Below are 11,349 nucleotides of genomic sequence, written 5' to 3'. Positions count from 1 at the left end.
GAGGAGAGCAGAGGAGAGATGATGCACACACAGGGACTGGAGTCAAACGGTGGACAGGTGGGTAAGAGGCAGTCAGGACGTGGGCCTGGGAGTGAGGCGGTTGGCTAAGCTGCTGGACAGGTGCGGGCAGGGCTGAGTTTGGGGCAGGCTGGAGGCAGGCAAGACTCTTGGCACTGGAGGGGGGGAAACGTAATGGGGGGAGCACTGGAACTAACTCCCCACTCCGGCAGCCAGCTGAGTTGTGAGCCATGACAGCCCTGGCTGGTTCCTGCACCCCCGCCAGCCACTCCAGCATCCTGAGGGCCAGCTGTGTGCAGCAGCAGCTAGTTATTTAAATGGTCACAATTAGGCTTCAGAGTGAACGACCCTCCTGCATCCAGTGGTTCATGCCTCTCCGAGCATGTGGTTTGGGCTGTGTGCAGGCTTGAGAAGGCAGAGCTGCAGGGGCTCCTGTTGGCAGGTCTTTTCAATTCTGGGGCAAGCGACTCTGCAGAACGGAAGGATTCCCAAGGTCGAACCTACAGTCGCACACACTGGTTCATGCTCCAAACCTACCGCTGACCCCCAGCGCGGCCCCTTGGTCACCCAGCAGATCTCCGTGTGACAGACAGTGCAGCGGATCCAGTCACAGCCATCCTTCTTCTGGACAACGATCTTACAGGTAGGACAGTACATGGCCTCCCCTTTCTGGACCATCGTCTGAAAGGAGAGGAGGGCAACGATAACGCACACAGGGGAGCTGATGGCCCCGGCTTCCCTTTCCGACCCTGGATCCCCAGCAATGCCACCGAAGACACTCAGTGGGATTTGCCCTTCGCAGCTGATGGGGCTAGCATCTGGGCTGCCCCGAGCTCAGAATCAGTGGACTGCTTGCTTTACCTGGCTCTCTAAAGCCGATACTCCCTCATTTTGGACCATTGCACCCACAGGGTAGCAGAATGCCCAGGAGCCGAGCCATGCGGGCGCCTATTGATGCAGTCACATTCCACTGGTCTGGCAGTGGAAAACTGGGTGTTCCCCTATCTCCCACTCTCTACAGCCCCCTCCCCTTCTGCCCGCATCAAGCCCCGCTGTCTGGTCAGTGCATTTCCTAAAGCAGCAGCAATGGCTGAGAATGGTCACGTGACTTTCTTTACCATTAAATCTGCAATGCCTCCCTGGCCACGTTCGGTGCTAGCCTGCAGCCCCTTCCTGTCCATCCATCTCTCCCCCCCACACACACCCGTATCACTGGCATCCCAGTGCCCCGCTGTCTACACATTGCTCTGCCCACAAAAGGGCCAGGCCAGAGTGGGCTCTTACTGTCAGCATCTCGGTGGTCTGCCTGGCAGCCTGGTCGTTCTGAGCCCGGAGCTTGAGGTCGTCCTGATACTCCTTGCAGTTCATGGTCTCGTGAATGGCCTGGGGAGAGCATCCTGCTAGCTCACCAGGCTCTCGCACGCCTCACGCAGCAGCTGCTATGGCCTGGCCTTGTTTTCCACCTGCTGCTCCCCCCGTAGTACTGAGCTCCCAGGCTCAGGGGCCAGCACATGTCACCTCCCCCCAGCTACATCAACTGTGCCGAGGGGAACACATCTCCTCCAACACAACCCTGGGGTCACTGAGATGGACTGGACCCCGGGGCCCCCCCTCACACCGCAGGGCAGGGCCCACATACGCATTCCAAGCCTTTTTTGTGGGGCAAGGATACATGACCGGAGTTGAGGGGAAGATCAGAGTGAGCTGGGGCTGGCTCCAGGAGAGGGATGGAGCGCAGGGCAGTGGCTACGGGCTGCTGTTGGCAGAGCTAAGGCCATGGCCCTGTTAGCAGGCTCTAGCTCCCCTCTGGGAATGCAGTTCTCTTTTCTGTCTACTCGTCCCTTGCACTGACCTGTTCCAGACAGAGGCCAAGGGACCATGGCCATGACACCGTGGCTCTAGGGCTGCATGGACGTGATGCCAGGCTCATCTAAAGCCCTGGGCAGGCCTTCGCCAGTTCCAGGGGCGGCCATGCTGCGCTAGGATGGAGCAGGGCTCGTGAGCTTGGTCACTGCTGCCACACACAGTTCAAAGGCCCCCAGCTGCTTTAAGGCTGCATCCCCCCCTTTCCTGAACAAAGCCATGCCCCATGGCACCTGGCTTCGCAGAGCTCAGTGGGCTCTGAACTCCCCTTCCCCCGTTCTGGCCTCTCGGCCTAGGAAGCTGCAAAGATGCTGGGGCGAAGGCAGGTGGCATCTCACCTTGCAGAGCAGGCAGTTCACCTTCTGGCACACGGGGCAGGCAAACTCGTTCACGTCGTCCTCGAAGATGCACCAGCCCCGGCAGTCCGTGGTCTTGCAGTGGTAGCTGGACCGGCTGCGGTTCTCAGCGATGGAGACGCCCAGGTCCAGGAAGTGCTGATATTCAGCAGAGCTCAGGAGCTGTGAGTGGGACCCAACCCTCTCCATCAGCACCGAGACCCTTGCCCGTCCCCTGGCAGTGCACTGATAACAGCCCCATCCTCTTCTCCCTGCCCCACATCCCCCTGCTCCCTCGCAAAATAGCTGCCCCAATCCCCCTGCTCTAGCCCAGCCTACAGGACCCAGCCATGCTGGCATGCCATCGCTTTCCTGGGTTGTATCCAGTCTCCGCTGTGCTTGCAGCTCCCAACCCACACCTGACTCTGTCCCCTCCTACTCCAGCCCCATGGGCCCTGGCCTGTACCGCTTTGATCTCCCGTTCCAGCAGCTGTCCTGGGCAGGAGTACTTCTCGTCGATGTACGGACAGGGCACCTCGGGCTCCGGGCTATTCAGTATCGTCCCCTTCAGACAGTCCCTGTGAGGAGCCAGGGGTCAGAGGAGACACCAGCAAGACACAAGCACGGGGCAAGCTGCTTGAAGACTGAGCTGGATGGGATCACCTAGGGGCCAACCTAGGCAGCAGCAGAGCCAGGGCTGAGGTAAGGAGAGGAAATCCCTCCAGCAGACCTGGCCAGGGCAGCATACGCAGCCTGCCTGGGGCCCCCAGTCCCTGGGTGGGTACAGAGGGGATTACAACAGCACAAGAACAGCCCTACTGGGTCAGACCAAAGGTCCACAAGCCCAGTATCCTGTCCTCTGACAGTGGCCAATGGCAGGTGCCCCAAAGGGAATGAGCAGACAGGTTATCAAGTGATCCATGCCCTGTCATCCAATCCCAGATTCTGGCAAACAGAGGCAAGGGACACCATTTCTGCCCATCCTGGCTAATAGCCATTGATGGACCTATCCTCCACAAATCTATCTTGCTCCCTTTTGAACCCTGTTATAGTATTGGCCTTCACGACACCCTCTGGCAAGGAGTTCCAGACGTTGACTGTGCATTGCATGAAAAAATATTTTCTTGTGTTTGTTTTAAACCTGCTACCTATAAACTTCATTTGGTGGTTCCTTGTTCTTGTATTATGAGAAGGAGTAAATAACACTTCCTTATTTACTTTCTCTATACCACTCATGATTTTATAGACCTCTATCATATCCCCCCCTTAGTCGCCCCTTTTCCAAGCTGAAAAGTCCTGGTCTTATTAATCTCTCCTCATACGGAAGCTGTTCTATACCCCTAATAATTTTTGTTGCCCTTTTCTGGACCTTTTCCAAATCCAATATATCTTTTTTGAGATGGGGCGACCACATCTGCACACAGTATTCAAGATGTGGGCATACCATGGATTTATAGAGAGGCAATATGATATTTTCTCTCTTATTATCTATCCCTTTCTTAATGATTCCCAGCATTCTGTCTGCTGCTGCACATTGAGTGGATGCTTTCAGAGAACTATCCACAATGACTCCAAGATCTCTTTCTTGAGTGGTAACAGCTAATTTAGACCCCATCATTGTATATGTACAGTTAGGATTGTTTTCAAATGTGCGTTACTTTGTATTTATCAACATTAAATTTCATCTGTCATTTTGTTGCCCAGTCTCCCAGTTTTGTGAGATCCTTTTGTAGCTCTTCGCAGACTGCCTGGGACTTAACTATCTTGAGTAGTTTTGTATCATCTGCAAATTTTGCCACCTCACTGTTTACCATTTTTTCCAGATCATTTATGAATATGTTAAATAGGACTGGGCCCAGAACAGACCCCTGGGGGATACCACTATTTACCTCTCTCCATTCCTACCCTGTGTTTCCTATCTTTTAACCAGTTACCAATCCATGAGAGAATCTTCCCTCTTATCCCAGAGACTGCTTATTTTGCGACTGGCTCCTTTCCACCTACCTGCAGACTGGCACCCCAAGTGGGACTGACTTGTACATAAGCTAGCACCCCAGCAATCAGCTTCCCCTTGTACACAGATCTATACGGTACACAGCACTGGAGGGGGCTCCACTCGCAGATCCTTAGGAGGGAATCTAGTGCTCCCTCACCAGGTCCCTGCTGCACTGAAACAAGCTGCCAGCTGATCGAGGGACACTGCCAGGGACGCGGAAGCCTTTGGCTGGGCAGCCCAGCCAGCTAGTGCCTGCCCATCTCCAATCACTCTGGGTGCAGGCTTGTCATGCAGAAGGTTAGTAGCTGCAGGGCACAGGGAGTTAAAGCCCCTGCAGGTAGGTGGCTAACTGGTGGCACAGGCTGAGGGCTTGGAAGGGGGGTAGCAGAGAAGATGGAGCAGGGTGGTGATGATTGCATCCCTGCTCTGGCACGGGGCCTGTCAGCGCACAGCACACTGTCTCCAGTCCCATTTTCTCCTACTCAGGGGCCAGTTTGAAGCCTTTGGGTCGAGCAGGAGCACAATCCCACCTGGGACTGGGCCCCGTGGGGGTGGATTAAGATGTGATGAACACCTTGGTGGGGGAGGGGCCCTGACACACTGCTTTTCCCTCCCTGCCTCCCTTCCTGCTAGTGGTTCCTGTCTGGCAGAGCCCTGGCTCCCCACAGCTGATGGGATCCCCATAGATTTTTGGGTAGCCCAGGCCAGTCCATCCACCCTACACAGCAGGGCCAGGCTAAGAAGGCTAAAGCAAGAGTATAGTCTCTTAACAGGATTCAGCCAGGCTAGTTCCTGTCATGCTACCAATCTTTAGCCATATGGGGCACGCTGCCGACGCCCTGTTGGCAAGTATGCCGGGGGAACGCTCTGTCTGTCTTAGCGCTGCCCAGTTGGGCAGCTCTTCCAGCCAGGGGACGTGCAACCAGGCGCTCTAACCCAGAGACAAAAACCAGCTGGCAAAGCCTAGGAGGTTCTGAGGCAGGTAAGGCTCCCAGGGTGGAGGCCAGACAGGGAAGGGGCTGGGGCTCCTGTGCACAGGCCAGCCGGGCAGGAGAAGGGCCGGGGCTCCCAGGGCAGAGGCCGGATGGCTGGGCGGGAGAGGGGCCGGGGCTCCTGGGGTGGAGACCGGATGGGAGAGGAACTGGGGCAGAGGCCAGCCGGGTGGGAGAGGGACCAGGGCTCCTGGACGCAGTCTGGCCGGGTGGGAGAAGGGCTGGGGTGGAGGCCAGCCGGCTGGGGAGGAGAGGGGCCAGGGCTCACGGGTGCAGGCTAGGCAGGCGGGAGAGGGGCCGGGGCTCACGGGTGCAGGCGGGCCGGGGTTAGGGCCGACCCACCTGCAGAAGGAGTGCAGGCATTCCCGCAGGGTCACCCCCTCTCCAGGCTGCAGGGTCACAAAGCAGATGGGACATTCGATCACTTCATCGGCGGGCACCAGGCTCTGCCCATCCAGCTGCAGGAGGTGCTGGTAGTTCTCAATCTTCTGCTGCTCTGTCACCTTGGCAGAGAGAACAGCCAGTGTCAACAGGAGGGGCTGGCGGGTGGGTTACATTACTTCGCTTACATTTCCTATTAGGAATCTTGACCCCTACGGGGCTGTGCCCTGGCCTCTCTACACCACCCCAGCAGCTCTGTGCAGAGGGGATTCCCCAGGGTTGCAGGGACAGTGAAAAGGCGTCCCAGAGCAGTGGCCAGGGAAGGGAAGGAACCTCACCCTAGCCTGCTTTGCGCTCCAGCTGTTCTGGGCTGCCAGTCTGTCCCCTAGAGACGGTTACAGCCTGGGTGTAAGTTAGAGCAGTCCCTGGGCTGCTCTGACTTACCCCAGGAACCAAGCCAGCCCCTTGGCCATGCCACAAGTCTGGAGGCTCAAAGGCAGGAATTAGTGAAGTCTGTTGGCTGGGTAACAATAAGCCAGTGCTCACCTGCTAGGTGGAGAGCCCCATTCAGCGGCAGGCAGCTCAGAGACCCCCCTGAGCTGGGGGGCTACTGTTTCCCCCAACCTATCTCAAACCAGGGCTTGTTTTCAGAATGTCCTTTCAGCCTCCCTCCCTCTCTGTCTGTCTCTGATAAACGGTGCCCAAGGTCAGCCCCACCCCAGCCTGTCCGGCCTGGCCAGTCGGCTGGGGGAGGGGAAGTAATTAGTAACCCAGCAGTGACTTCCAGCCATTGATAGATTTCAGAGCTGTCCAGAAGGGAACTGAGGCCCAGATCACCCAAAGATTTGGGTGCCTCAGCCAATCAATAAGTGACTTGCCCCCAGGGAGGCTGTGACAGGGCCTGGACCCTCAGGCCTGCTCCTTCGGAGTCATTGCAAAAGCTTCATGCAAATAAAGAGAGGGAGAAGGGACTCCGGGAAGGAATCAGTCTCCTCTGCCATCACTGGGTGCCCCCAGCTCTCCCTTGCATGCCCACCCTGTGACGGGAGCTTTCCCAGCCCAGCACGCCCCACGATGCTCCGTTAAAACCAGGAGCAACACGCAGCTGCAGCCTTTGGAGTCCATTGCAGCTGGCCGCTGCAAGCTGCACCTCCCTGCCCTGCACTGGCTCTGTGTGGCTGAGGGTAACAATGGGGCAGGCCCCTCGGCAGCATAGCGTGAAGGCTGGAAAGAGCCTGGAAATGAGGCTCTTCTGGATCTGGTGCAGAGCGCAGCTCCGCTGCTGGCCCCGGCAAGGTCGGGGCGACAGGCCCCACTGCTGGAGATGAGGCACCGCGAGCGCCTGGACCTGCCTGGGGCCAGGAGAGGGGGTGGGCCCCCTGCCTCGCCAGAGCAGGCTGGGAGTAACGGGCCCCCCTCGCAGGCCCCGCTCTCTCACTCCCGAGCCAGCGTGACTCTCCCCTCCCAGCTCAAACCGTGCCTCCCAGCTCAGCAGGGGTGAGGCCAGCATAACTCTGTGCTCCCGAGTCCTCCTGGCACAGGCTAGACAAGCCCCACCCGCCTCGGGGAGAACTGGAGTAGCATGAGGGCAGCTCCCCTGACGAGCGCCCCCTTGGCAGCATGGAACCGCCCCCGGAGCCCTGAGCAGCTGAGCGGCGCCAGCCGGGTGTGCAGCTGGGCTAGAGGAACCGGTGACCCCCATCCCCGCCTCCTGGTCAGTCTCTGCACACGGGGCCCTGTGCCAAAAGACACCCCAAGGGACCAGCCTAGTGGAGCCAGGGCAGGGTGCTGCACCAGGAGCTGCATTACAATGCTTGCTTATGGCAGGGGGTTGCCTCTAGATAACAGTGCACAAGGCAGGATCTGCCCCAGGATCTGACCCACAGCTCCCCAGCGTCCCAGCCTCCAACCTGTTGGTACTGCCGCATGGCTTCCTCCTCATTCCTCATCCTCGCCAGCTCCTCCTCGTCCGGCTGGTAAGCCACGGGCACCATGTAGTCCTCAGGCCGCTCCTTGCAGCAGATCTCGCAGCCGGGGCGGGTGGGCTTGTTGACATAGGTGCAGCTCGGACAGACCCAGCCGACCTAGGAACAGCCCCGGTGAGAACGTGGGAGGTGAAAGAAATGAGCCAGAGGGGGGAGTTGGCACCCTGCTTCTGGGACTCCCTTACCTTAGGGGGTTCAGGGGGAGGGGCGGCTTCTGCCTGCAAGAGCTCATGCCTCAGCTCCTCCATGCACAGGCTGTCCTGCGCCCCTCCGACCCCCGCATCCACCTGTTCCTGGCTCCCGCGAGGCTGCAGGAGAATGTCGCTGAAGCCCAGTTCTAGAGAGAGGCAAGAGGGAGTGAGTTGCTGACAGGAGACGGAACTCCCTGCTGCTCCCACGTGCTCTGGCCATCTCTCAGGAGCCAGCACTTGGTGCAGCCCCGGATTTCAGCGCCTGCTTCTTGCCGTCGCCCTGCAAAGGACGTCTCCTCCTGAGACCCGCGCTAGCCTTCAGCCCCAAGTCCAGCAGTCCCCGCTGCTTCCTGCCCAGTGGAATTCCCCAGCGCCAGGCTCTGCCTTTGGGGCTCCCCTCGGCCGCTCCGCCAGCCTCACCTGCCAGGACTCGGCGCTCCCGCTCCTTCTGGAATGTCTCTTTGCTGAGCTTGGCCTCTTTGGCAGACCTGAGGTAGAGATAGGCCATGTCGCCGTCTCGCTGGATGCCATTGTAGTGCAGGGTCTCCTGGTCTCCGGGGAGCCTCTTGCCCACCACCCACTGCTGAACGCTGGGTGGGAAGCCGTAGAGGAGGAATACCTGGGCCAGGAGACACCGAGGGCCTCGTTCAGAACCAGCTGGCCACCAGGTGCTGTTGAGGGCAGTCGCTCAATGACCTTACGTGGGCGCCCACCAGCAATAGGTGCCTCATGCGGGAGCCAGCAGATCACGCCACACAAAGCAAGGCAAGCAGAGGGCAGCCCAGGAAGGACAGGCGGGGGTGTCAGTAAAACGACAGATACTGCAGCCAGCTGGCAGGCTACTTGCTGCCCACGAGGCGGCTGCCGCCTTCAAGGCCGGTGCGCGGTCTCCCCCACTCTTTGTGCCATCAGTGCCCCCGGCTCCAGCCCACAGGCCCGTACCATGTCCTTCAGAGAAGCCAAAGTCATATGAGGATTGACTTTCAGGTAGATGGGGACTGTGGTCATCTGGGCGTCCTCCACTCCCACCCACAAGCTGAAAGAAGAGAGGCAGTGAGAGCAGTTCTGGTGTCCCTCCTGCCCTCCCCGAGGTCCTACCGCAAGGTGCGTGCCTGGCTCCCGGCGCCTGCCTTAGCCACTCAGACTCCAGCTCACATGCTCCTGCTTTCTGTCTTTCCCATCCTCCTGCTCACGTGGCCCAAGTCGCCTCCCCCCGGCTGCTGGTCTGGGGAAGGAGCTCGGAAGGGAAACACCGTTGCCTCGTTCTTCCCTACTGAGCCCAGGGCTGGCCCACCTCTTGGTGCCAGACGGCTGCAGACCTGACAAGGGGCTTTGACCCAGGGACCATCAGTGCAACAGGTGCAGCCTCCCCTGCTGGAACCAAAGCCCTAGGCCTTCAGCGTCTCCTGTGGACTAGTCACTAGAGGGGGGCCAAGCCCCATTCCCTCCTGGCCTGGCTACACCTCACACTGGAGCTGCCCGCGGTTTATGGAGTGAAGGAGGCTAGGGCCACAGGAGGGAGACCCAAGAGCTGCAAATGGGGAGCCACCCATTCTGGGGAGAGAGCGGCCATGGCCCAGCCCCCTGCTCCCTAAATCTCCTGCAGTGGAGTCTCTCGGAGCAGTGGCCTAACACCCCTTTTAAAGGGACAGTGACCACGGTTGGCCACCACCCCCATTCCCCTGAGGCCAATGGACGGCACCCACACGGGTGCCCTCCCTGCGGAAGCTGCCCAGCACATGCTCACCTGATTTCCTTTTTGGGGTAGGCCTCTGGCTTCACCTGCACCGTCACGGGCGCCCGCTGCTCGGCCAGCCAGCCAGCGCACTCCAGTGCCAGCTCCTTGTCCCCTCCCTCGATGGCCTCAGCCAGCTTCAGGGCCAGCTCCTCTGCTACAGACAAGAGACCAGGCTGTGCTGGGCTGGGCCCTACTGGGGGGTCTCCTGGTTCGGGGCCAGGGCAGGACCTGTTCAAAGAGCCCTGTGGGCTCCATCTAGGGCCTGGCAGGGGAGCTGCTGGGAGCTGTTTGCTGCCCAAATTGCTAATTACCTTAGATGAGTATCATTATTTAGATTTATGCAAAGATTAAGAGAGGTCCCTCCACGGCTCTGGGGGCCCCCGTCAACAAACTGCCGCCCCAAACTGAGCTGCCTCGCAGAACAATGAACTCCCTTCCCCACACACATCTGCTTTCTCTGCCCGCCACCCTCCGTCTCCACCAGTGTGTCCTGCAGCATGCCCACTTAGGGCCATACAGGCCAAACCGCTGTGCACCGGTGGACGTTTCCCTGGGCCCCCACACGGAGGGGCTTCCTCGGATGCCCCAGTGACCCCACCTTTCTTCGTCATCTCCTCCGTGTATTTTGTCCCCATCGCAGCAGAATCCCGGGGCTGTTTAAGGCAAACAGAAGCATGTCAAACCCGGGCTGGGGGAGCGGGGCTGGATGGCTGGGGCACTGGGAGTCCGGTGCAGCCGTTGCATCTCCCCGGCAGGGACCCCAGAGCCCAACCACCTAGGGCTCCCTGGGGCTCTGTGCTGGGCTTGGTGTGGCCAGGGCAAGTGAGCCGGGTAGGGCCACGCTGCACCCTCCCTGCACCAGCCTATGACCGCTTCACTCTCCCCACCCACACCCTGGAGCTCTCTCTTGTGTTCTCCAGCGCCCATTGCGCCTGGCCCATCCCACTTCCAGGCGACGCTGGGCTAGAGCGGTGCCCAGCAGCCCCTGCTCACAAAGCGAGGCGGACGGACCCCAGCAGGCCTGTCCCAGCACGGACATACAGGCACGGTGGCTGCCTGGCCCTCTTTTTAAAAGTGCTTTCCCGGGGGGCATGTGGGCACCTTTGTTTCCCTGCAGGAGTCAGCCCCGTTAGCTCTTCCCTGGATCAGCCCAGGGGCAGGCTGTGCTTTCGGGATATTGTGCCTCCAGCCCATCCTGGGTCTTGCAGGCCCCACCCGTGCTGGGGTGAGTCCCTGCCCTGCATGCCTCAGACACTGATCCCCGTTACTGCCGGAGCCTGGACGGACAAGAGCAGGAAAGCGCTGACAGCGAGCTAGGCACTGCACAACCCCCAGCAGGCACAATCCCTGCCCCGCTACCTTCCAACCCTTGCCATGTTTGCCAGCCACACGGGGATCAAGCTGGGTCAACACCGGCAGCTCGCTGAGCCAGGGCTCCGCCCCAATCCCAGCCCCCGCGGGCCCATGGAGTAGGAGGCCGGGCTCCACGTGTGCCTCTCACGAGGCGGTCAGCCGAGGCTACATGAGCGAGCGATCCCTGCATGTGGCCCCACACAGGCCTGACAGACATGGCAACAGGAAGAGGAACTCAGCAGCAGGGAAGCCCGGCAGGCACAAAAAAACCACACTGTCAGGCTGGAGGGCAAAAGCCACTCCCTGTGCGTCCCACCTGCCTGGCTCACTTACCTCCCGGAGCCCTGCACCAGGGGCCTAGTTTCCAGAGCGCGGCGCTGGGCAGGGGTCAGGGTCAGCTGAGAGCTCACCACTGACTGAAGTGAAAACCGAAAGCAGAAGCAGAGAGATGAGGAAGTGGAGCCGAGGCCTTGAAACAGGGCAGGGCTGAGAGCAGC

At 59.7% G+C, this 11,349-nt stretch overlaps 1 protein-coding gene across 5 annotated transcripts in view; it reads right to left on the bottom strand.

Moving 5' to 3' along the window:
- RBCK1 (RANBP2-type and C3HC4-type zinc finger containing 1) overlaps positions 1-11,349 on the bottom strand; it is a 21,699-nt gene extending 10,350 nt beyond the window's left edge. For 2 of the 5 annotated variants that reach the window (XR_013347790.1, XM_077832450.1), the window contains exons 1-12: positions 11,186-11,349; positions 10,098-10,152; positions 9,509-9,653; positions 8,704-8,797; positions 8,182-8,380; positions 7,756-7,907; positions 7,496-7,669; positions 5,547-5,707; positions 2,683-2,794; positions 2,220-2,399; positions 1,303-1,401; positions 556-699 (exon numbers count right to left, since the gene is read on the bottom strand). Coding sequence is in view for 3 of the 5 variants with exons in the window: in XM_077832450.1 (XP_077688576.1) it covers positions 556-699; positions 1,303-1,401; positions 2,220-2,399; positions 2,683-2,794; positions 5,547-5,707; positions 7,496-7,669; positions 7,756-7,907; positions 8,182-8,380; positions 8,704-8,797; positions 9,509-9,653; positions 10,098-10,134 (1,497 nt within the window). In the remaining 2 variants the exon portion in view is untranslated. Of the gene's footprint in view, position 1; positions 700-1,302; positions 1,998-2,219; positions 2,400-2,682; positions 2,795-5,546; positions 5,708-7,495; positions 7,670-7,755; positions 7,908-8,181; positions 8,381-8,703; positions 8,798-9,508; positions 9,654-10,097; positions 10,153-11,185 lie in introns of those variants that run through there. The other 3 variants (XM_077832449.1, XR_013347791.1, XM_077832452.1) reach the window with 3 other exon arrangements.

The sequence above is a fragment of the Eretmochelys imbricata genome, chromosome 13 (genome assembly GCF_965152235.1).
Source record: "Eretmochelys imbricata isolate rEreImb1 chromosome 13, rEreImb1.hap1, whole genome shotgun sequence".
In the NCBI taxonomy this organism is placed as follows: domain Eukaryota; kingdom Metazoa; phylum Chordata; order Testudines; family Cheloniidae; genus Eretmochelys; species Eretmochelys imbricata.
Note: the sequence above shows the minus strand (reverse complement) of the source record. Positions and strands in the feature narration are given on the sequence as shown.